Raw genomic sequence first — 24,537 nt, 5'->3', positions numbered from 1 at the left:
CATTTGGCCCAAGTCGGTTTATATGTTTATGTTGACATTTTGACAACGACAGTCGAAAACTATTATTATGGTGTTGATTTTTAGTACTACTTCAAATTTTAATGTTGTTTTTATAAGTTCATAACTTTTCAATTTCTATAACCCTTAATCTCAATTCGAACATTTTAAAATTCAAAGTTTATTATTTACGGACATTAAAACTATGTATATTTAATATACTATCTAAATATAATTCATAACAATGAAACAAAAACTTATATTGCCTATGTAAAAGTGAATTTAAACTTGGCAAATACGAATTAAAATATTTTGTTATCATATATAGTAATAATTAGTTATCTCATGGTTGATAAAATGTGTTGTTTACGTTGCCGTATCACTACAATATATGGCAGGTAAGTAGATATTATTATTCAACATATGCGTATAAATATTTTTTTTATCGTACTTCACATGGAGTGAATGGACTTTGAAATAGCACATTATACCGGTTAAATAGCGAGTTATCGCGTCGCCATTTCATAATATTTTACTACAAAATGAACAAATTAATAGGAATTACTAGAAATTTTTCTAATTCCGTTTCCTTAAATGCTATTAAAACGGTCACGGTTGTTGGAGGGGGTCTTATGGGATCTGGCATTGCACAGGTAAGTTAAGTATTTAAAAAACTACTATACTTTTGTATGTTTTTACTTTAACTCGTTATTAAGTAACATTAGTACACAGTTCATCATAATTAATTTATCTATTTTTTTAATGAATATAAAATTATATTTCTAAAACATAAATATTAAAATGAAGCCAATATTAGATTTTGTTCATTTATGTGTATTGAAATAGTTCTATGTGCTTTTTTAATATCTGTTCTGTCAATAGGTTGCAGCACAAGCTGGCCAAAATGTAACCATAATAGATATAAAGCCAGAATTACTGGAGAAAGCTCAGAAATCTATTCAGAACAACCTTAACCGTGTTGCTAGAAGAACATACAAAGATGACCCAGTAAAAATTGAAGCTTTTGTTAAAGAAGCAAGTGATAGGATCACAGTTTCAACTAAACTGGAAGATGGTGCAAATGTCGATCTGATTGTCGAAGCAATTGTCGAGAGGCTTGATGTTAAGCAGGAGTTATTCAACAAACTTGATCAGGTATGTCTCAAAAAATGACATCCTCCTGACTTGATTTTAACTCTTATGAGCCTTCTGCAATCTGTAACTAACAAGAAATTATCCTCTTATTTTTATGTCATAATTAAGTTTACTTCTAAATTTCAATAAGAACAATCCAGTTGCTTAAATATAAATAACATATAACATTTATAAACTTTGCTGACAATTATTGTACTTATGTTAAAATATGAAAGTTATAGTAACACCAACCTGTAAAAGTAAATGTGATACTGCCGAGCAGATATATTAGTTTGGTACTTATTTAACCACACTACCTCTTTACACTACAGAATTTCATCCGACACTTTAATTTTCATAGTGTTTTACTTCACAAAAAGCTCAAGAATAATGAAGACTTAAGCACTTAAATAGTCAGCATCAAATCCATCTTGGCTAAAGGCATTTTAGAAAAGTTAATACATTTGCAATACAATAATACATACATTTTCTTTTCAGCTATGTCCTGAACATACAATTCTAGCGAGTAACACTTCATCAATTTCAATTAATGAGATTGGAGCTGGTATCAAGAGGAAGGACAGGTAAAGTGATTTTGAACACATACTTATATTTAAGAGCATGTTCTTAAAACATTCAATAAGACTTGTTAGAAAAGTTATCTTTGTGACTACTTTTTACTATATTTATGTATATTATATAAAATATTACATCAAAACACATAAACAATACATAACAATACATACAAATTCAAATAATGATGACTTTCCTTCTTGTAAGGAAGGCTTGATACTTCATCCTCTACTCTGATCCACTTTAATAGCTATTGTGCCTTAAACAGAAAAACATCTGAATTTTTATAATAAAAAAAAATCATTGTATATTGAAACCAAACCATGCAGAGTTAGATTAATTATCACAGAGAAGTAAAGTGAAAAACATTACTAAAATGATTACCCAGGTTATAGAATCACAGAGAAATACAAGACAAATTTATTTTAATTTAAGTAAAAGTCATGACTAAAGAAAAATTTAAAAATATGATGTATTTGTTATGTTCAGATTTGGAGGTCTTCATTTCTTCAATCCTGTACCAGTGATGCGTCTCTTGGAAGTCATTAAGGGTGACCATATATCTGAAGAGACATATCAAACTATGATGGCATGGGGCAAATCTGTCGGAAAGACTTGTATTACTTGCAAAGACACCCCTGGATTTGTGGTCAATAGATTGCTTGGGCCATACAGTGCTGAGGCGTTGAGGATGTTTGAGAGAGGTACTATATTAAAATCTGAATATGGTCATTTAGTTGATAGATGTATTAAAATAACAATTGCGTCTCCTTTATCTATAATAAGTGATATCATTTATTTACTGAAGATTCGTATAAAGACTTAAGATTTAAAAAAAAATAGTAATTGTATAAATCACAACTGCCCGGAGTTGTAGTAAGAATACTAGAATAGTTCTAAGATTTCAAAGTTATGACCAATCAAAAATTATGGTCGTAAATTATACGAAAATATGATATTTATTTATCGAACGAATAATAATTTATAACATTTTCATTTTATACAATATCATTTGATAAACAATAAATATATAATTTTTTAGGTTATGTTTTGGATGAAAACCATTTTATAAATGCAAAAAAAAGCACATTCGCAGATTGCGAATCGAGTGTTTGTCAAATGATTTTTTATAAAACAATATGTTTGCAGAATCAAATGTTTTTTAATTAAATAATTGAATGATTTCTCGTTTCTTTGTCATTCATTTTTTGGTTAAACAATATGGAACCTAACTTTTATCTCGGAATGTTTGCTTATTTACATAACTATCACCGTTATTCTGTGCATGTTCAATTATAATTAATTTCGGTTGGCTGTCTATGGTGTTTTTAATGCTTAAAGATTGCTATTAACGGGTATATGCTTGGTGGTGTATAATATCTTATTGTCATATCAAATATCAATGTATTTAGGCTCGTCGATATATATGTGTAAACATACTACCTATGTACATATACTATACTACATAAGCACATTTATCTTAAGTATTTTTTGGGCTTGTCCAGAGTTAAATGTCAAGGTGGAATTGTAGTGTAACGTTTTTGTAACACATACTGTCAATGTCATGTTGTCAAGCTCATTTCGTTTACTAAAGTGATTAGCGAATCTCGATACAGCAAAATATTATACGAATATAAATTATCGAGTCCAGCGATGCGATGATCGTATAAGGGTCGCCGTAAACGTATTGATAACACAGTATCTATATTGCCCTTTGTTTAATTATTTAATCCGCATTGCCGGACACAATTAATATTAAATATTAGGTTTATTTAATTACACTCGATAAACAATACGGTATACTTATATTTCAAAATAATCTAATTTCACTGAAATTCTGCCACATGTGTATTCCACCAACCAAGCATTGGAGCAGCGGTGGAATAAGCTCCTCCTCAAAAACCTTACCTCTCCTCAAAAAGAGAGAGGAGGTCTTAGCCCAGCTGTGGGACATTCACAGGCTGTTACTGGTTACTTGATAAACATTACGGTATACTTTTTTTCAAAATAACAAATCTAAAAATGATATAATTATTCGCAACTGGCAGTGTAAGTTATACGTAATATTCTTTCTGACACATGTATTGATTTGCACATGCTTATTTCAATTATATGGAAGAAGGGCTTACTGGTTTGGCTCGGTTGGTATCATCGTCCACCAATACCCAGCCGAGCTTGAACATTTAAAAATTATCAGTTATAACCGCAAACAGGTATGTGGTGATGCTTGGAAGTAGAACAACTAAGATACACACGGCCTTACTTATAAATATTGTTTAGTAAAAGAATGATGTCTCGTCTTGTAAATGTAAAATCAACGATGATAGAAAGAGAGAAATCAGTGTTTAACTAAACAATCGCACAAACATGTTTATAATTACGGCCGTAAGTATAATAAGGAATAGTTACTAATCCTTAAAGGGTGATTGCTTCGTCTGTTGTAACTTTAAAAAGTTAAGCCTTCTTTTAATCACAAAAGATGTTTTTAAATTATCTGACATTTTAGTACATAACGCTAGCGGGGGCTTTAGTGTATATTATATACAAACATATGGTTATACTATTATATAAAACCATTATAATGTTATAATAATTATTTATATATTTATGTATTTTTAAGTAGTTTATTTGGATTTGGGGCTTTGTTCGAGTGATTTGAAAAAAAATATTTGAATGCATGATTTTATATAATTATTATGTAATGTAAGTATATTTAATATATTATGGGTTAATTTATTATTATGCATTATTTATCAATTGCTTTTACGTATTATATATCCAAAGTGTAATTTTATTAATAATTATTATATAAGAAAAATAGTGTCTTAAATATTTTATTTTATCTATGTATTTCCAGGTGACGCATCAAAAGAAGATATTGATATAGGAATGAAGCTAGGTGCATCGCTGCCCATGGGTCCGCTTGAGTTGGCAGATTACACAGGCTTGGATACAAATAAATTTGTCCTACAAGTTCTATACGAGAAGACCAAAAACCCGGTATTCAAACCTATAGACTTGTTAGAAAAGATGGTCGCCGAGGGAAAACTTGGAATCAAAACTTGGGAGGGATTCTATAAATATACGAAATGATTGTGATTTATTATCTTTTTTTCATAATTATATTTTGTGTTGGTTTTCTAAAAATATGTTTGGATTAAATATTTTTATGTTTTGATGTGTTTTCATATTTTTTATAAATTTTTAGTCACTCGTTATGTCAACTAGAGTGTTCATAAATATTTCTCGCTAGCTGCTCCTCCTTTTTTCTACCGCGTACTACTCCACCCCATGACTGGGTAAAGACGTCCCGCCAATGTACTTGACCAACCAAATAGCTCCCAAGGTTGGTGGCGCATTGGCGATATAAGGGATAGACATATTGTTTACAGCGTCAATGTCTTTGGGTGACCACTTACCATCAGGTGGCGCATTTGTAAGCCCAAAATTAAAAATGGATAGGTTAATTTTAAATAAAAAAAAATATGCTCACGTTACGTAAATACTTTACCCAATTTAATTTCGTTTACTATCGCACCTTAAAATGAATAAAATAAATTCGCATGTTTTTATCCGCCGTTATCTGACCTTGCGTTTTAAATTATTTCAGTTCCTTCGTTTGTGTTATCGTGACATTTTGTCATTTAAAATATATTTAAATTATTTTATCGCATTGTAAATTTTTCCTGATGAGAGCAAAATTGTTTTCTAGAACTAATAAGTGTGTTGTTGTAAAAATGTTTTGACAGACATTTATCCAATACAACTCGCGCGCCCTTTTACACAATCGCAGAAAAAGGAAAACACCTTCGTTTTACATATTTATTATTTACATAGCGATTGTTAATATATTTGCTATATTATAAACTACAAACAGTTATTTAAGAATATATCTTTATTTATACATATAACACCTGCAAAATTCCGATAACTTCGCGATATTCAAAACTCCATTTTTCTATCCAAAATCTCGATCAATATAATGTCAATTCAATGTAAAAATTAAAGACTATTTCTTTGTTTCAAATTTCATCCAACTCCGTCCATTTACATTGTACATAAACAGATATTTTAATTTACATAAACATGGAGTACATTCAGTAGTATTTAGGAACACATCTAATATAAATTCGTTTTGTAACTTGTAAGTATGTGGATTTATTATATACATAAATTAATAAAAAATAATAATGTATACTAAAAAAAATGCTTAAACAATTGTCTTCAAAGTTGTTCAAAACAAGTATTTAAGAAATAAAACATAATTTTAAACATTTCAGGTGACGCCTCAGCCAGTGATATTGATACCGCCATGAAGTTAGGTGCAGGTTACCCTATGGGTCCATTAGAGTTAGCCGACTTCACTGGTTTAGACAACAAGAAATTTATTTTAGCTGTAATGTTAGAAAAAACTGGCAACCCCGTGTTTAGACGAGTAGCTGTTTTAGAAAAATTGGTCAGTGAAGGAAAAAATGGAAGGAAGAGCGGGGAAGGAATTTATAAATATAATAACTAATTTCTCTTGTATATAAAATAAGAATATCTTAGCTTCAGCTAAAAAAAAAACATACAGTTTATAAAAATGTGAATTTGTTAATATAGATAGATAAATAAAAATATATTTAATTGAACAGTCTTTTGTTTATAAAGAAAATATTGAATATTATTCAATATTCCTATTATTCAATAAATCCTGTAATTAAAAAAATACCCTAAATATAGCTTACAGCCACCAATATTTACACGAATCAGATATTCTACCGCTAAACAACAATACCTGTTCTGGTTTGAAGGGTGAGTGAACATGTGTAACTACAGGCATAAGAGACATAATATCGTTCCCAATGTTGGTGGCGCATTGGCGGTGTAAAAAATGGTTAATATTACTTACATAGCCAATGTCTATAGGCGATGGTGACCACGTAACATCAGATGGCTCATTTGCATGTCCGCCTATAGATAACATAAACGTACAGGAAACGTTATTAGGTATTAAAAAAATTGAATTGTTTTACGATGAATACTAAAGTTGTGTTAAGTACCCTCTTTATTATTAAGTCGATAAGAGTTTTTCTTTCAAACATTAACTCGTTTATACACTTTAATAATACAAAATAAATTTAATTTGTAGAATTTAACTACTAGACTTTTGGAATGCCCAACTGACGATGAAACCAATACTTTAAACGTATACCAGAAGGCGCAGCGCGTTTCGGAGAATGTTTTATTATGTAATATTATTATATAAGTAACTCGCAATCTCACCAATGGCGTAGCTATCGTAGGGCCAGGTGGTGAAATACACCAGGGCCCCGGAGCTCAGGGGGCCCTGGTGCATTTCACCTTCCCTTTCAGCCTTGAAAAGAGAGGAGCATAAAAGAAAAAAAAAGATTTTTTTCTTTTTTTAATGTTTTAAATGAACATCAACAATTACAGAACTCCTGATTTAAGATTTTTAGCACATGCGCCAAGCGTCCTCGATAAGCATGTGCTGTTATCGTTATTTTAGTTATTGGATCACATTGGATCAGCGATAAGCTCACGTGCTTGACTGTCGTGAGATCAATTCAACAATTAACCAATAAACTTTATAGTTACATCATTGTACTTATTACTGTAAATGTAATATAAGTTTAAGCTACGTGGAAAGAGAGGACGAGGGCCCGAGCCTGATTATGCATCGGGACCCTTGTTTACCTAGCTACGCCACTGAATCTCACTCGCTTTTCTTGTAACTAATAATTTACAAATATTCGAAGTGGATTTCCTCAATGCTAGAATGACTAGAATGTACAAAAGAGTAATGATACGAGATTTTTTTTAATAACATGTAATACAGACAAAAAATATCAATTACCATTATTTAATAAATCCTATTTAAGAAATATAAATAAGCTAACTTCAAGAAATGGCTTATTCTAAACATGTGACGATGATGTTGATAAAAAAATTCAATATGACACGTTAGATACGTTTTAGAATGTTTCTTTAAAATATTTTTTATCGATGAGCGAATTATAAAACCGATAAATTTCCGACAACGTTGATTTATAGCAGATTAGATAAAATATATATATCACTCTTTTATCAGTCACAAAAGAAAAAACAATCAAAAGTGTCTAAAAAATAGTAAATTCAACGTTTATTTTAAGGTAAATACATATTATTACTTTGAATCCTTTTATTTTTTTTAACGAATTATTGTTTTCCTATTCATATAGTTTTTAACAATTTTGAATCATTGAATGATGAGTTGGTAATGAGTAAAAGATATGCAATACAAAACATACCTATTGTAACTTACGTACACCTACGTAAACCTATGTAAACCAACGTATTGTAAAATACTCTTAAATTAAATAAATGATAAACGTAATTTTTTTTAAATACCTACAACTAATTTGTATTTTTTTTTAATTTTTTCGTGGTCAGGGTTCTTATTATTTTCTTAAGATGCCTAAAATATTCTAAAATCAATATAAACTTTGTACTAATCGTTAATGACATATAAATTATAATTTAAAGTATTGAGTTGTAAGTAAACTTACTTATTTATTGTCACAAATAAAACTTAACACTACCTACTTATCACTTAATATTTTTAACATTTACCTACCTGGATTGATATAATATAATATTTCTCGTTATGAATTTATTCTTTGGAAAATTTTAGTACTATATGTATTCACTTACATTAAACAACGAGTGTTATTGTGTTTGACAGATTAAAAAAATAACGTTATTTTTTCGTGTTTATTACAGAAAGAAATAAATGAGTGATGTGGGCGAAAGACCGAAGACTCGAAGACCGGTGCGAAGGCAGAGATCTATTTATCAGGTATAAAATGATTATTAATTTTTAAATTGCTGAATACAATAAGTCTCGAAACATTAAAAAATCTGATATAATTTATAATTTTGTATTTCATTAATCGGAGCACTGCGAATCGAATATAGGTTTACTATTAAGGTTTTCAATGTGGGATCATTTTTTCCTAACAAAGATGCCTCTTCGGTGCTGAGAGCGTAATATTAGGACCTAATCAAACTCTGTCGCCAGACGCGGTTCGCGTATTATGACGTTTCTTAAAATATATAGACAACTTTGGCTGTGACCATAGATACTAGATACATGAGAATTGAGTTGCACGGATTTAAAATGAAATATTTCTCAGGTGCATTACAGTCTCCGCCCGAGAGAGGACGAGATGATGGCTAAGCCCCTCGCCATGCCTTCCGGCCCGCTGCAGGTGCAAGCCTTCGAGCTGCAAGTCGCCGGGCACAAGAACGACAACAACGACACGCGGTATATGGGTAACGGTTTTTTAAGCAATTCTAGCAATGTCTGTTTTCGACGTATTATTAATATTTTTATTAGAGCCATCATTTAAGCGTAATACTTGTAGAAATATAGGAGAACATAAATGCTAAGTATAAGGATCCAACTTGCGACTTTCACAGCGTTGTGCGACTCATATATGAGCTACTAGGGTCAGTTGTAACGGTAAACTAATTTGTAAATAGTATAAAATGCTGTCTGTCTCTATCTGTATCTCCGCTTACTTATTTTTAACCACGCAACGCATTTTGGTACGACTTTCAATAACAGGACGAGCGATAAACGAGGAAGATTTTGGTATATAAATTTCATTTTATTAAATAAATGAATATAGTAAATATGACAAAATGTCTGAACTTTGTTATATTGTTCAAAAACAATTTTCGTACTGCTAGTATAATATATATTAGTAAAACCCGACAGACGTTGAAATTGTTAATTAACTTGAGTCTATAATTATGCAGATTTACCCAGTGTGCATTACAGGGGCAATCTGCCTGCTAAGTATTAAAAAAAATCGATTTAATTCAAAACGGATAGCCACATTTTCTAAACTAGAACAATATATCACACAGGATTACTTCAATGTAGCAACGGGAGAGTCCTCAAACCAATCATAAAGGAATGCCAGAAGCGAGAAGTAGAATTCTACTCCCGCGTATGGTCTTCCAATGATCCAGATCTGGTGGAACTTAGAAAGTACATTCCAAAGTATTACGGCTGCAAGAAGTTCACTTACAATGGATACGAACAGGACTACATCATGCTTGAGGATTTGACAGAGAGGATGTTGGAACCTTGTATTATGGATGTGAAAATTGGTAATTGTTTCCAAGTCAGTAGTTAGAATAAATTGTAGCGGGTTGGTTACACATTTTATCCAACACATGCAGGTTTCTTTACGATGTTTTTGTTTGCCGATAAGCACGAGATGAATCATGAATACAATATAAGACTGGTAATCTTCGGTTAAGATGTACGTCTGTCATCTCTTGGCTAACTCGTCTCTAGTGAATTATTAAAAAAAACTATTTGAAAAGAGATATGAAAGGATGTTTGACCTGAAGAATAAGCAAGGAAACCTGGTAAATGTCTATTCGCTCCAGGATTGAAAGCGCTTAGGTTGTAGGTGCCCGGGTGTCTTCAGCGAATTCCACAACTTTAGCGTTATGAAACCGTTATTGTAATAGTGACACTGGGCTTTATTATATGCATAATTCATATTCATGAACTTTATATTCTACGAAAAACTTTACATACATACTTGTATCCAGAAAAATGAGAAGTAACATGTAATAGTTGTTAGTTCGCCGGATTGGTTGATACTTATGGCGAAAGCGTAAAATTTTCTTAGGTACTACTTATGTCATAATATAAGAAAATTTGATGAATCGTATTATAGGTAGAAGAACATGGGACCCGCTCGCAACAGAAGAGAAGATAAAGAAAGAACAAAGCAAGTACAAACAGTGTAAAGAGGAATACGGTTTCTGTATCCCCGGCTACCAAGTGTACAAGCTGGCCACGGGCAAGCTGCAGAAGTATAACAAGGAATACGGGAAGAAGTTACATGGACCCATGGTTAGGACAGGTGAGATTTGTTACTGATACTTAAAAAATTACTTATGTAAAATATTGCTTAAAATGTTTTTTATTTAATTTACATTGTCTTCGAGTACAGCCAACTGACGAGATATTATACTGCTCAAGTGTAAATGCAAGTTCTATATGTCTGTAATCGAAGGACCGAGGAATTTCCTTAAAAAATATGAATACGACGAAAACGTCGGTCACAAATGTCACCCAAATGTTAATATTCCGAAACGAATTGTTTCGTATGTTTCCTAGCTTTTAACGTTTTCCGCCCCCTCCCGGTGCAGCCATCAAGAACTTCCTGAACGGCCTCGGCGGCAGCGTGTGCCGCGCGCTGCTCCTGCAGCAGCTGTCGGCGCTGTGGGCGCTGCAGCGCTGGGCGGCGCGCGCGCGGCCGCTGGCGCTGTTCGCCGCGTCGCTGCTGCTCGTGTACGACGCCGCCCGCCTGCGCGCGTGCTGCGACGACGCGCCGACGGTGTACGACCACTTACGTGTGCACGATCACGTGACACTTTTCGGGCATTTTTAGGAAATTTGGAAAGCATTGAATTTTAGCATTCAAATTATAGTTGACTTGATTTCTTAAAGGTTGCCCTGGTGATACTATACCCTGTTTCTTTAAGCAGTTTATGTGTTTCAGATCACGCATGCAATGTCGCGAACCGTCGATACCGCGAAGGAAATCTATCCATTCCCTGCACAGTCCCGTATCTGGTTCTAATTTTAGCGGCCAAATCTCCTCCAAGGGTCCCGTTTACAGGAAAGTTAATTCCGTCCCCATTTCTCCTATGAGTCTCACTCGTGAATCCTTCTCCTCTCCTCCCCCGATCAAGTCTCCCTGGACCGAAGCCCTGGAGAAGCTTAACAACAGCCACTCTTTCGAGCATAATTACGAAGACAAATTATCCAAGATCAAAATGAACTACAGGGCGTTATTGGATCAGCTGTCGAGCGACTCTCCGACTCCAAATCCGTGGGGGACGGTCAAGATAATAGACTTTGTTCATGCATTCTTCAATGATGAAGAAGAAGCGGAAGTGGACACTAATTTCAGAGATGGAATAAACAGTTTAGTTGAAATCTTCGAATCGTTATTGAGAGAAACGGACGATCAGGTATTCTGATAAATTTCTTCAAAGTCACGGATTTTTTGGAACAACAATACGCCATATTTAATTTTTGACATTAAAATATTAAATGTTAAATATGCTCTAAGAAGAAGAACTGGTCTCCTGTGATCCAAAGCCTTGAATAATTAATTAGTAATTTAGTTAAAGAATTTTCTGACAATTTTCATGACATAAGGTAACAAGTAACCTTTGCTCCAAGATATCTTAAAATAATGTTTTACTTAAAATGTCTTATTTTGTGCCAAATGTTGTACAGTATTGTTTGAAAATCTGATATTCCTAAAAATGAAAATTTGTGCCAATTTTATTCTTGAATTATCGAAATGACAGAGAAATGTCTTTTAGATTATATTTTATAACTGTTACTATATATTAAGATTTATTTCTTTGTTAATGTAAAAATTTTAATGTTCCTCAGCCTTATTAGGGGTTGGGCACTCTTTAATTTGCGACTCACCATTTTTAGGTAAATATAAAAGGTATTAACTATTAACCAACGTATGTCTTGTTAATAATAATAACATTAATTATATTATATAATATTGTTTTAAATTGATACTGTATTTGATCTTATTCCACCAACCTGAATTAGAGTGGCATGGTGGAATAAGCTAAAGGCCTCCTCAAAATAGAGGCCTTTGTCCAGCAGTGGGACATTAACTGGCTGTTACTTATTCTAGATGTTTCATATATAGTTCTTATTTTATAGACGTGGCGGTCGCAACTTAAACATGACAATGTTTGGGGCTTGAGAAACTGTGTATTAAGGTATATGACGTTTAAATAAAACAATTGTGTATTTATAAAAATCAGTACTTAATAATGTAATTTGTTTTAATAAAAGAAGTGATATTTCGCTTTCGCATTTAAAATATTTATTTTCGAAATCAGCCAAAAATATTATCAAACTAAATGTATTAACATAAAATATCGTCTAGAATGAAACCGTGGCGCCGAACGGTCTGAAATGAACTCTATGCGTATGCAATAAGGGTCATTCAATACAAGGTATTAGACGATTCCTACAAATCAATCTACGAAATCTTATCGTTGGAGATAAACAATCCCATAAACGGCAAAACGGTACGGCTTTATATCGAATTTATTTAAAAAATATACTCGAATAATTCATACAGCATTTAGGGTTACCACTTTACTAGTTTTTTAGTTTCAAAAGATAAATAACTCGGTAATAACAATCCAATTAAACGGTAAGTATAATCAAGTCAACCCTACACGTTAATAACAATTTTCACTTTATACGAATCTTTGATCTCTTATCTATCCATAAGCGATAGAAACGTTAAGTTTGAGCTAAACTTGAGTATTGTTACACTCTTGTTACACCGAAGTTATTTTAAATTTAATTTTTAATGGTATTTTTTTTTAAATATATAGGATGATATGAATCAAATTTTAAGTTCGGATTTGCAACTTCTGTCATGTCTACTGAGCAGCACATATATATTTTTTTTAATTTAAAAACAAAAGAATTAATTTAAACCGAAAATGGCAACCCTATGAAGGCTTAAACGTGTACATAAAGTAACATATGTATTTATGTGCGATTTTAAATTAGTCAATTTGACTTTAGGAATAGTCGAATGCCCTATATATAAAATATAAGTTAATAAATTGTACATTTGTCAACAGTCTTGTTACACTAAATCGTGAAAATTCAATATTTAAACAACAGTAAATTCTTTCGTAATATCATCAAACATGTGTTTCGTCGTCGGACAATTTAGTTATGCAATAGGAACTTTTCTTGTTGCCTTATTAGGAAAAGCATATTGTGTTGGAAAAAAAAAAACAAAACATTTTTTAACTAGGTGTTCGACTCAAAATATATTTTTTATATATAAAATATATTTTTAATAACAGCAACCTTTAAGCATGACAATTTATAGATTTGATTTCGTCATTTATAATGGTTAGTGAAAACGATACTATAATACACATTACAAAAATAAATTTCCTAAATACGAATAAGTAAAGATTCTAAATTAATACAAATCATGAAATTTCTAAATAATAATAAAACAAAAATAACCACAAAAGTATACCACAGATAATAAATTTGGCCCATTCGGCACCCGTGGACCGTGACCAGTATACATTGCGGGCCGTATGCGGGACATCTCTGGGCACATATGTTCCGCTACACGCAAAAATTATAATCGTTACAAGCAATTAATCTAACATTACATTTAATATACAACAAAATAGAAATCAGTGTTCTAGCACAAACGAAGCACCTCCATCAACTAAGGGCGACATGGAGGATTTGTAACATTCATTTTCTATTTGTATAATTTCCTTTTTTTTTATTTTTTCTCAATTATATTTCATTACGAAAAACACACATGGCAGATGATTTTTAACATTTTTTTAAATCTTAATAATTTAGGTCAATTATATCACAATTCGTTCAACTCCCACGGACTCGCTACAAATTTTAAAAATAAAATCGAGCGAGTGTCCGTCCGAAGGCGACTCAAAATCAGTTCAGACACACTCGAATGTTCGTGAAGGACGTTTAAAGTGTACAAAAGTCTAGGTACGTTAACTCGCCACCTCCCAAAAATTACATGAAGATGATTTACAACGAAAATACAACCGAGCGGGGTCTCGCCCGGCTCGCCTACGCAGAATTTAGTCGTCGCGGGGCCGGCGGGCGCGCTATATCTTGGGCAGCTTGGGCGCGCTGACGAGCGGGTTGTCGCGGCGCAGGTGGCGCGGCGCGTCCGCCTTGTAGTCGTACGCGCAGCCGTGCACCTCCGCGTAGCGGTGCGGCGCGCAGAACGGCGCCCCGCAGCGGCAGCGGTGCTCCGTCGACACGCTCAGCCGCTTGCGGCACAGCCCGCAGCGCGCGCGCGCCGCCTTGCGCGGGGACGCGGCGGGCGCGGGGGGGGCGGCGGCGGCGGCGGCGGCGGCGGCGGCGGGGGGCGCGGGCGGCGCGGGCGCGGCGGGCGGCGGCGCGCGGCGCGCGGGGCGCAGGTCGAGCCCGTCGTCGCTGAGGTGCAGGTGCTCGCGGTTGCGGTGGCGGCTCAGCGCCGGCAGCATCCTGCGGGAGCGGCGCGGGTGAGCGAGTGCGGCAGACGCGGAGGTGGTCGGGGCGGCGCGCGCGTACCTGTTCCGCTTGAGCTGCTCGAGGTCGGAGGTGGAGGAGGAGAAGCGCGCGTGTCGCGGCGCGGCGGGCGTGGGCGCGCCCGCCAGCGCGCAGCTCGAGCCGAACCCGCGCGCGCGCCACGCGCCGCCCGACGCGCCTGCGGGACGAACGAGTAAGCTTTCATCGAGTACTATAAAAATGATCGAAGTAGTCGAGCAGCGAATACTCAGGAATTTGTTTCCATTTTTATTATATCCTTATGTAGTGTAATGCTCACCGTAGTCAGCGGGCAGGTCCGCGGCGAGCGGCTCCGGGTCATCGCACTCCTCCAGGATGGCGGGCTCGTCCTCGCGCGCCTTCACCAGTATGGAGCCCGCCAGCGCCTCCGACAGCGACGCCTGGGGACGCGGACTTAACGTTATACGAGGGGCGAGTGTCCGGGAGATAGGTGTAACAAACGTGGAAGGACTGCAGCGCCGCACCTCGACGACGGAGTCCTGAATGGACTGGTCGGAGTCGGCGCGCGTGGCGATCGGCGGCAGCAGCGTGTAGCGGTCGGCGAAGGAGCAGTCGTAGTCGTAGCGCGTGTAGCGGCCGTCGTAGAGCGGCGCGAAGTGCGCGTCCTCCAGCAGCGACGGCGCCGACAGCGTCTCCTCGCTGCGCGTCTTCTGGATGTCGTGCGCCTCGCCTGCGGGACAGGGGCAAGGTTCAGTCGGGCGCGGCTCGGCGGCGGGCGGGGCGTCGGGCGGGGCGGGGCGGCACTGACCGCGGCGCCGCACGGACAGCGTCTCCATACGCCGGCGCAGCTCCAGCATCTTCCCGAGCGTCACGGCGTTGTCCCGCAGCGCGCCCCCCTCTCCCGCGCCGCTCGCGCTGGGCCGGCTCGGGGACGACGAATCTGTGACGAGATAGAGTTTTTCAATTAGTTAACTACTGAATCCATCATTAAGAAATTTTTCATACACTGTCAGGGGCCCAGAAATTACTCTTCGTAAGCTCATTTCCAGATTTTCAAAATATTATGATTGTTATGAATATTATATATTTTTAATAGGTATTTTACTGTAAGTAAAAATGAAAATTGTTAATTTATCCACGTGACTATTATTTTGTCTTATGTCTAAAAATGTCTACTAGACAGGGAGAAATAATTATGGAAGGACATACATTCTGAAATGTAGAAGCCCACTATGACAGGAACCTTGTAATACACATTATATAAAGACAGAGCTACACCTTCTTAATTTCAAACGTCTTAAAATCTTCTACGTGGGTTAAGGCTTCCTCCCCTTTTTGAGGACAAGGTATGCTTACTCCAGCACACTGCTCCCTTGCGGGTTGGTGGATACATGTGGCAGGTTTCCTAACGATAAGCACACTCGGTCCCACACACACTCACAGTCGGCGCGCTCGAGCGGCGAGTAGGTGCCGTCGCGGTTCTCGCGCACGCGCACGAGGTTGACGCGCTCGCCCTCGCGGAACACGAGCACGGTCGCCTTGCAGCCGCGCGAGCCCTCCTCTCTGGCGACACAGAACGTCTCATATATTATACGTATAGCCTTTATGATCTCTTACGGTTTCGAGCTATCTCTATACCGTATTCCATCATAATTGGTTCAGCCGCAAAAACAGATCAGACGGTGTAAGTTCCTTTTACGGCATTATATTAAACAAAAAGATATCACTGTATTTAAATATTTATATAAAAATATGCTCTACAACTTTTTTTATTTAAGAAAGGTTGGTTAATGGGCCAACTGATGGTAAGTGGTTACCACCGCCCATAGAAATATGCACTGTAAGAAATATTGACCATCCCTTGCATCACCAATGAAACAAACATTGGAAACAAAAATGTTATGTACCTCGTGCCCGTAATTAAAATGACTCACTCACCCTTCAACTAGAACAACAATACTAAGAATTGCTTTGCGGTAGTATATATGAGCAGTGGTACTAGCCAATCATCAGATATTCTACTCCCAAACATTATAACATACCAACCTAAAGTCTAACGGCAGTGGTGACCAATTACCACAAGGTGGCCTATTTTATAATAAGCCAACACAACCCAGAAAAACTTGTGCATTACAAACCATTTAATGCCAGTTACTAATCAAATATAGGTCGACAGTTATATAACAGGAAATTACTTAAATGGACAGATATTTTTTTTTAGACAAACAGATCAATTGAATTCTTTTTACAATATAAAAAAAGTGGTATGACTTAAATGTTTAGTCATCCAAATAGCTTACTCTGCAAAGAAACAAAACATCTATTGTGTTTGTCAATTAAATAAGAAATAAAGAGAATTTATTCCATTTTATATTTATTCCACTTATAAAGGGAAATAATTAAAATACTTTGTCCCTTTATTTATCATTTTATATTATTTTTATATAATGTAATTTATATGAACGATATAATTATTATAAAGGTTATTTTTAATGCTTTCGTATCATTATAAATGCGGAAGTGATGGAGTCACTGACTCTGTCTGACTGTTTTTTTAACTCACAATGACTGAACAATTGAACCAATTGTAATGGCATTGAGAGAACCTGAGACCTGGATAATGAACATATTCGTTTATATCACGAGATTTATTGTAAAAAAAACTACAGGGTCGGTAATGCAAACAAATAAAAAACTTTACTTATAAAAAAATGCAAATAATAATGAATTATAACAATAAATTATAAAAAAAGTAGTTTGAAACGTACTCATCTGATCTGTTAGGGTAAAGAAAGCGCTCGATGTCGCGGAGCGGGTCGGCCGGCGGCAAGCGGCGCGTAGAGACGGGCCCGCCACGCAGGCCCAGCACGAGGCGCAGGCGCGCGCCGTCGCCCACCGCGTGCTCCCGCAGCGAGCGCGCGTCGTCCAGCTCGCGCAGGTTGTACAGCAGGTGCTGCTGCGACACCGGGATGCCTGAAACCAGCATAGGGGATTACTGATAAACTTATTCGGATTCAATTTAAGAAGCGCCAAAATAAGAGACGGACACAATTTTCTTCTAAGTTTTTTCAGAATATTTGTTATGTTAATATAAATACAAACAAAGGTAGTTTATATGATGATGCAGTTATAAATAAAAATGAACATTCTTAAATAGACATAGAATGAAGACTAACAATATTTGATGTAATTTCATCCCGACTGAATTTCGTCTATGGATACGGCAGCCTATAACAAAAGTGCACACATTTGTGGATCTTGGACTATAACACATTTTTTTTTCAAATTTGACAGATGAGATATTATTATATTATACGAGTGTGTATGGAGGAAAACACAGGTTTTGTTCCATAATAGCTTTTTGTTTTCCGAGACACAGGGATGTAGTACAAGCAACTTTATTATATAACTATAAATTTTAATAGGTTTTTCGCCCCCACTCAGGATTTGAACCAGGAGTAATATAATGTGCATCTATGTTCTTTAATCAGTAGGCTAATCAATAGAAATAAAGAATGAATATCAACAGTTTATTCTATAATCGATTATTCATATTTATATGAATGAATCATTTTCGTATTACATCTGTATCCAATCATACAAAACTTTCCGCCACATAATAAGAAAGCTATGAGGAAATACTCACTGAATCCCTCCCATCATTATATATATATATCATTGTTTCAATAGGATTTAATATATATTTAATACATTTATATATAAAACCTTCAATGTCTTTTTACCTTTTTATAGCTTTAGATTGAAAAACGAGAATATTTTGATTATTACTTATAATAATCAAAATACTGCCTCATACTGCCTCAAGATAATGTAATACTGAGAAAAAAACAACTTTAATTTAAGGTTACTTTATAGTCGGTTAGTAATTTTCTAAAAATATTAATAAGACCTATATATTTTTTTTATTATAATAACTACTACACACAGAAATACTAATATTTGTATCAAGAATAAATAGTTTTGTTTCCTCATGTTGTACAACTTGAAACAGCTGTTTTGGCACTCATTCAATCTTGTAAAAATGAGGCATGAAATCACAGTGACCTTTACATAGTAAAGTCATGAACACTAAAGTTAAAAAAAAAGTTTATAAATTAAAAAGTCTAAAATCAGTTACAATACAACACTATTTGATTGATAATTACTTTGTATTGTAACAACATACTATTATCGAAAACAGTTGGTAATAAATCTGAAAATAAAGTGTGCCATGTGGTCTTGGCCATTCGAAACTCAGGCTAAAATTTTCAGTCAACACTTGTACAGCAAATAATACAAAAAAACTTGAGTAAATAGTAAGAAAATTTAACAAAAAAATCTGACATCAAATGAAACTCGCGTTCATTTTAAATTTAATCCGCTATTTTTTCAACTTAGGCTGGTATTTATACATCAAATTAAAAACAATGGAACCAAATGGGAAGTACATATACACACCGAAACAAAAAAATAAATTCCCAAACCAGTTCATAAATAACTGAGAAAAGAGAGAAAAATTATTATTTCTTATAAGTAAATTTGATGTCTAATGAGAACTATAAAGAACAGAAATGTCCCCATTTGAACAGCTAACTTGATTAATTTAGCAATTGACATTGTGTATACAGCCATCTGATGACACAATTAGCAAAGAAATAAATAACCAATCATAATTATAAATATGAAATATGGCTAAGACCAGTCTTTGCAATTTGCAAAACATTTTTTTTTTCAATATTAAATAGAACAGTTATATATACATACATTCATAGTTTTTAACTTTTCATTTCTAATTTTGTGAGATAAAATTTGGAATACTTGTCAACATAATTTGGCACATCACAAAACATTTTACATAAGTGATGTATAAAATTATATTAACCTATAATATAATTGTTTCATTTAAAGTAGGGATTTTAAATACAAATCTGTTTTAATAATTATACATAACTTATATAGGTATATAAGTTTATATCTACTTAAACTTTGTCAAGATAACTTGGATAGTTAATATTTATCATCCTCTGAGGAGTGATTGGCTTTTGTTTTTAAACAAAAGCTGTTAGCTGTGCTGTTGTTACCTACTTATATGGAAAGTATTTCTTACATCATTAAATACAGAAAAATAGTCAAAATAATGATATTCATGTCACTAAAGACACAAATGAGAAATGTATGTACATTGTACAAACTTATTTAATGATTTTTAAATAATTAGATATTCTAATTAGATTCTATAAACAAATATTTTCTTTTTTTTTAAACATAAATAAAATTTCTTATTTTGAATCAATATATATGGTTTAAATTGTTTACTACAATTATACTATTCATATAAATATGATAAGTAAATGTTTTTAATTTAATATAAATCTATTGCATTTGTTTAAATTTACGCAGCACAAAGCTATCCTTTGTTGGAATGACGCATAATAAACAAGTCGTTTTCTTACTGAGAAATAAGATTGTGTAATACGAAATTGCTAAAACCCACCTTCTACTCTAAATATCTTGGACTTAATCGCGAAAATGGTGTCTGAAGGCGATACGGTCATTTCAAACGCGGTGCCAGTGAGGGTTTCGACCAAAACTTCCATCGTGGGTTGGCTCGTCCCATCTTCCTGAAAGCCCTTCGATCTATTCGAAAGTCTCTCCGGGCATCCATGTTGTGACATTTCACACGCGGTTATTAATATTAACTACCTGCGCCACATCGCAATTTGAAGAATTTTTATAGCACTGATTATGATAAAATGGATATACACTCAAATGATCACTCAATGACGACACAAGAATATTTTTGCACAGCTTTAAAATTCGAAGTGAATCTATACTAATAATAATAAAAATTCGAGAAAAAGCTAAACAAATATAATTTATATGAATCTAGCACTATTTAGCAACAAAAATAATATTACATGCAACGATTGAATGAAATATTTTTTTAATGAAATGACGACAGAATATACAAAAACGCAAAATAAAAAGTAAAAAGAACAGATAACTTATAATTCTCGGAGTTCATATGTAGAATGAACGAATGGCTTAGCATTTAAAAACTTCATTAGCTCTTTACGCGAATAAAACGTATCGTAAAATTTAATCAACCTTGATAAAATAAATGTTTAGTTTGATTGAATTTAATTCACTCGTCGGCTTTTTTGCCAGTATTAATTCTAAGGTTAAGAATATATGATATTTATTTATAAAGCGGATTTTAAGCGAACTGATAGATAAACGCATATATAGACAACAAAAATAACTCTATGACCGGAACTGTGATATCGTTCATTCGTAATTGTCTCTGTCAAAAGATTCTTTTCCGTCGTTCTTCGTATACCGTATCGGAGGTTATAAAAATGGTGCGTAACTTTTTATTTAATATATTAATATATTGTCAATAAATTATCTGTAATAAAATTATTAACTGAATGGAAATTTAATATAAATAACGCCTAGTGGAAATAAGTAGGAATTTCAGTGATATTGATAGAAATTGAACGCGTGGTGGTTGTCAAGCACTAAGGACATGTGGTTTCAAGGAAGAAATTTTGTTTTCAGACTCGCAAACGCCGTAACGGAGGACGGGCCAAACATGGGCGTGGGCACGTTAAGGCTGTAAGATGCACCAACTGCGCGCGTTGCGTACCGAAGGACAAGGCTATCAAAAAGTTTGTGATCAGAAACATTGTTGAAGCGGCTGCTGTCAGAGACATCAACGAAGCCTCCGTTTATGCTTGTAAGTATACTAATCATTAGACTTTTAAATACTAAAATATTGATTTTATTACTTCTGTAGTAAGACTTCTTTTTGTTGAACATTTTAAATACTTAAGTTTTTCAAGTTAATTTTATAACTAATAGCCCAAACTAAGTAGGTATAACAAAAATATTTTTCTATGTTTAAATAATAGGCTAGGATTATTTAAATTTCTCTAATACCTAATATATAAATTTTCATAAAGATAACCTTGCAACCAAAATTAGTAGTTAATCCATCAACAAATATTTTGAATATTATAGTTTTTTTTATAATGATGTATTTTGCTTTCAGCATTCCAGCTCCCTAAGCTGTATGCAAAGTTGCATTATTGCGTGTCATGCGCAATCCACAGTAAGGTAGTCCGTAACAGGTCTAAGAAGGACAGGCGTATCCGTACACCACCCAAGAGTAACTTCCCAAGGGACATGGCAAGACCGCAAAATGTACAGAGGAAGTAATTTTTAATTAAAATATTAATGTAAAAACCCAATCAATTTGTTTCATTTCCACTTTTAAATAATCTGGCTATTTAAATTGAACGTTTATAATAATGATAAGTATTCTTCAATAAATAAGACTATACTGCATAGTATGTAATTACGACTTTATATGTTATCATTTCACATTTATTTATTAAATCAAATTTTAACTCCTATGACTGAGTCTTTTTAATGAGAACTGAAAGAGACTAATTACCTCATTAGTTTTTGAAGTCAAAAATCAGGGTACAAAATGTAAAATAAAAGAATATTCAATTTGAGCCTTATAATGAAAATCAAAATTTCAATATACAATGATTACTGAAACTATCTAATGCTTTCTAAGTTTTACTGTTTTTAAATGACCATTCCTGTATATGATTTTAAGTAAAAAAAAAAATATCAAATAACTTGTTTACTATTTCTAAAAATTGGACTGAAACAGACTGACCATACATTTGGTTTTAGATGCATAAATAATTATGGCTAACCATATTTGAAATCAAGAATATCTCTGTATCTAAAACACATTTCCAATTTTAGCATTAATTTTAAATACATGACCCATTTAGAAACACCATTTTTAATATTAATTTAAATACAATATGTATGTAAATTCAAAAAAATATTATTGCATTGCTAGAATTATCTAAAAAAAAGTGGAATATTAATTCCTAAAGAGGATGAATCACTGAGGATATTTAGTCATTTAGATAAATTCTGCCATAATTATAATAAAAAAGGAATGTAGTAACATGATTGTAGAGAAATCTTCAGAGTGATGCATGGTAAACTTAATTAATTAATGATTACTTAATCACTGATTTTGTTAATTAAATTAAAAACTATGACTTGTAAATTAAGTTTGTTTGTAATTTAGTTAAAATACAGGTGTTTATAATCAGAAATATATATTATTAAAATGATTACATTCTAATTAATAAGACAAACAAATTATAAAAATTCTACATACAAACTATAAATTAATTATCATGGCCCTTTAATCTTATAGATTGTCTGTGGGAACTTGATTTGTGGTTTGTCTGCAGTTTCCAATGCCTGTTTTAGGTTCTTCTCGAATACTTTCTTGGCATCACAGAAGCCTTGTTTTGTTTTGCCAAATGAGTTGGGACCGGCTGACGTTGGAGTTTCTCTGAGGACGTAATTATTATTAAGTAGTAATAAGTTTATAAAAACATAACAAATGCCTATTAAAATGAGGTTATATGTACAGTGGCCTTATTTTAGATGTATTAAAGCCTGAACAGAGCTTTGATATTTCTCTCTTCAAACACGGTATGCACAAGAAGTCTTATATCCATCTCTTAAACAAAGGACTGCAAACAAGTACTGTAACATTAAAAACAGACCTTCCAATATTCCTCATCCTCATCTTTGCCTCGGCTGGCATTTCCTCAGGTTCATCATCATCATCATCAGCATTGAAAACCGATGCAACTGTTGGCTTAGGTTTATCAATGGGCTTTGATGATGCACCAAGAGTCATCTTTATTGGTGCTTTAGATTTTGAAAAACCAATGGAAATTTTGCTGATACGAGGTGGAGGGGGTGGTGTTGGTACTTCTTCATCAGATTCCTCCCAATTATCACCAGAATAATGTCTCTTTTCTAAAATAATAAATTAAGTTGTTAGAATTTGAACTACTTTTGATATTATTCAAAAGAAATTAAACTGTTTATATTCAGATTAGATAAACATTCAGCAAAACTAGTTTAAATATACACTTCAATTAATATGAACTTCTTTTTTCATAACAATATAAAAAATGATACATACATAACAATTCTGTACGTATACAATAAATATGGTTTAATTTCTTTGAATATCGATAATTTCATTGTCATTTAGTGATTTTATTGTATCATTCTGATCTCATAATTTACTTCAATAAAAAGCGATAACGTGAGTATCGTACCTTCATAGTCTATACCTCTGTCCCGACTTTTGCTAGGTCTTTCAGATAAGTTTTGGTAGGCAGATGGCGGCGAACGATTTCGCCTAGGAGACCTCGATCTGGACTTCGACCGCTTCTCATCCTTCTCCTTGTACTTTCTATAATCATCACGCGACGATCGCGAAGACCCTGCCAATGCGAAAACACTGGCAAAGATAAATAAAAATATATATAAATTTAAGTAAGAGATCTAGTGAAAGGTTGCTTTAATTTTTACATTTTACAACATCTATATTCAAATACCTTTGTGTTCTTTGTAGCGACTGCTCATCTTATTTATCCTTCTTATTTTTCAATCATTAAAGAAACAGATTGAAATTTGCATTTTCTACACAAGGCAAATAAGGATTACAGAATGTTAACTCAACAAACGGCCATTTTGTTTTTTTATTTTTATAATGCGTTTTACATGGCATGAAAGTTGCAAGCTTTTATTTACTTTTTATATATAAAAACAATAATTTTAAAACCTTTATTATATTT

At 34.0% G+C, this 24,537-nt stretch overlaps 4 protein-coding genes and 1 long non-coding RNA gene across 6 annotated transcripts; 2 read left to right on the top strand and 3 right to left on the bottom strand.

Annotated features, from left to right (window-relative positions):
• Position 1: 1 nt before the first annotated feature.
• On the top strand, positions 2 to 13,561 carry LOC126771621 (inositol polyphosphate multikinase). 2 transcript variants are annotated; one of them, XM_050491609.1, is made up of 7 exons: positions 2 to 395; positions 8,467 to 8,542; positions 8,880 to 9,018; positions 9,619 to 9,864; positions 10,446 to 10,634; positions 10,924 to 11,113; positions 11,277 to 13,561. In XM_050491609.1, exons 2-7 carry the CDS (start codon positions 8,477 to 8,479, stop codon positions 11,758 to 11,760), a joined length of 1,314 nt encoding a protein of 437 aa, XP_050347566.1. In that variant the 5' UTR covers positions 2 to 395; positions 8,467 to 8,476; the 3' UTR covers positions 11,761 to 13,561. The 2 variants fall into 2 exon arrangements, with proteins under 2 accessions (XP_050347566.1, XP_050347567.1); XM_050491610.1 differs by lacking the exon at positions 2 to 395 and adding an exon at positions 2,283 to 2,408.
• Positions 931 to 1,615, bottom strand: LOC126771705 (uncharacterized). Its single transcript, XR_007669563.1, has 2 exons — positions 1,384 to 1,615; positions 931 to 1,219 (listed from the first exon to the last, which is right to left on the bottom strand). It is a non-coding gene; the product is annotated as an uncharacterized LOC126771705 (long non-coding RNA).
• LOC126771701 (AN1-type zinc finger protein 4-like) lies at positions 12,619 to 20,814 on the bottom strand. The gene is made up of 9 exons (XM_050491725.1): positions 20,331 to 20,814; positions 17,605 to 17,809; positions 16,278 to 16,399; positions 15,645 to 15,776; positions 15,361 to 15,566; positions 15,156 to 15,276; positions 14,900 to 15,035; positions 14,737 to 14,833; positions 12,619 to 14,649 (listed from the first exon to the last, which is right to left on the bottom strand). The coding sequence occupies exons 1-9, from the start codon at positions 20,509 to 20,511 to the stop codon at positions 14,449 to 14,451; spliced, it is 1,401 nt and encodes a 466-aa protein (XP_050347682.1). The 5' UTR covers positions 20,512 to 20,814; the 3' UTR covers positions 12,619 to 14,448.
• Positions 20,815 to 21,086: 272 nt separating this feature from the next.
• LOC126771696 (40S ribosomal protein S26) lies at positions 21,087 to 22,089 on the top strand. The gene is made up of 3 exons (XM_050491720.1): positions 21,087 to 21,198; positions 21,398 to 21,575; positions 21,891 to 22,089. Exons 1-3 carry the CDS (start codon positions 21,103 to 21,105, stop codon positions 22,055 to 22,057), a joined length of 441 nt encoding a protein of 146 aa, XP_050347677.1. The 5' UTR covers positions 21,087 to 21,102; the 3' UTR covers positions 22,058 to 22,089.
• Positions 22,090 to 22,382: 293 nt separating this feature from the next.
• Positions 22,383 to 24,456, bottom strand: LOC126771680 (PEST proteolytic signal-containing nuclear protein-like). The gene is made up of 4 exons (XM_050491694.1): positions 24,298 to 24,456; positions 24,016 to 24,183; positions 23,449 to 23,707; positions 22,383 to 23,231 (listed from the first exon to the last, which is right to left on the bottom strand). The coding sequence occupies exons 1-4, from the start codon at positions 24,323 to 24,325 to the stop codon at positions 23,069 to 23,071; spliced, it is 618 nt and encodes a 205-aa protein (XP_050347651.1). The 5' UTR covers positions 24,326 to 24,456; the 3' UTR covers positions 22,383 to 23,068.
• Positions 24,457 to 24,537: the final 81 nt, after the last annotated feature.

The sequence above is a fragment of the Nymphalis io genome, chromosome 11 (genome assembly GCF_905147045.1).
Source record: "Nymphalis io chromosome 11, ilAglIoxx1.1, whole genome shotgun sequence".
Taxonomy (NCBI): domain Eukaryota; kingdom Metazoa; phylum Arthropoda; class Insecta; order Lepidoptera; family Nymphalidae; genus Nymphalis; species Nymphalis io.
This window is presented reverse-complemented; position numbering and strand designations above follow the sequence as displayed.

What these genes read in the sequence shown, in the direction of transcription:
- LOC126771621 (XM_050491609.1), top strand. Translation starts at nt 8,477, where the DNA reads ATGAGTGATGTGGGCGAAAGACCGAAGACTCGAAGACCGGTGCGAAGG. An exon ending in TATTATGGATGTGAAAATTG is followed by an intron (nt 9,865 to 10,445) that starts GTAATTGTTTCC and finishes ATCGTATTATAG; the next exon opens with GTAGAAGAACATGGGACCCG. An exon ending in TGGACCCATGGTTAGGACAG is followed by an intron (nt 10,635 to 10,923) that starts GTGAGATTTGTT and finishes CTCCCGGTGCAG; the next exon opens with CCATCAAGAACTTCCTGAAC.
- LOC126771701 (XM_050491725.1), bottom strand. Translation starts at nt 20,511, where the DNA reads ATGTCACAACATGGATGCCCGGAGAGACTTTCGAATAGATCGAAGGGC. An exon ending in GCCGCTCGAGCGCGCCGACT is followed by an intron (nt 15,777 to 16,277) that starts GTGAGTGTGTGT and finishes ATCTCGTCACAG; the next exon opens with ATTCGTCGTCCCCGAGCCGG. An exon ending in GAGCAGCTCAAGCGGAACAG is followed by an intron (nt 14,834 to 14,899) that starts GTACGCGCGCGC and finishes CCGCTCCCGCAG; the next exon opens with GATGCTGCCGGCGCTGAGCC.
- LOC126771696 (XM_050491720.1), top strand. Translation starts at nt 21,103, where the DNA reads ATGACCGGAACTGTGATATCGTTCATTCGTAATTGTCTCTGTCAAAAG. An exon ending in TATCGGAGGTTATAAAAATG is followed by an intron (nt 21,199 to 21,397) that starts GTGCGTAACTTT and finishes TTTTGTTTTCAG; the next exon opens with ACTCGCAAACGCCGTAACGG. An exon ending in CGAAGCCTCCGTTTATGCTT is followed by an intron (nt 21,576 to 21,890) that starts GTAAGTATACTA and finishes TTTTGCTTTCAG; the next exon opens with CATTCCAGCTCCCTAAGCTG.
- LOC126771680 (XM_050491694.1), bottom strand. Translation starts at nt 24,325, where the DNA reads ATGAGCAGTCGCTACAAAGAACACAAAG. An exon ending in TCGCTACAAAGAACACAAAG is followed by an intron (nt 24,184 to 24,297) that starts GTATTTGAATAT and finishes TCGCATTGGCAG; the next exon opens with GGTCTTCGCGATCGTCGCGT. An exon ending in AGGATGAGGAATATTGGAAG is followed by an intron (nt 23,232 to 23,448) that starts GTCTGTTTTTAA and finishes TTACGTCCTCAG; the next exon opens with AGAAACTCCAACGTCAGCCG.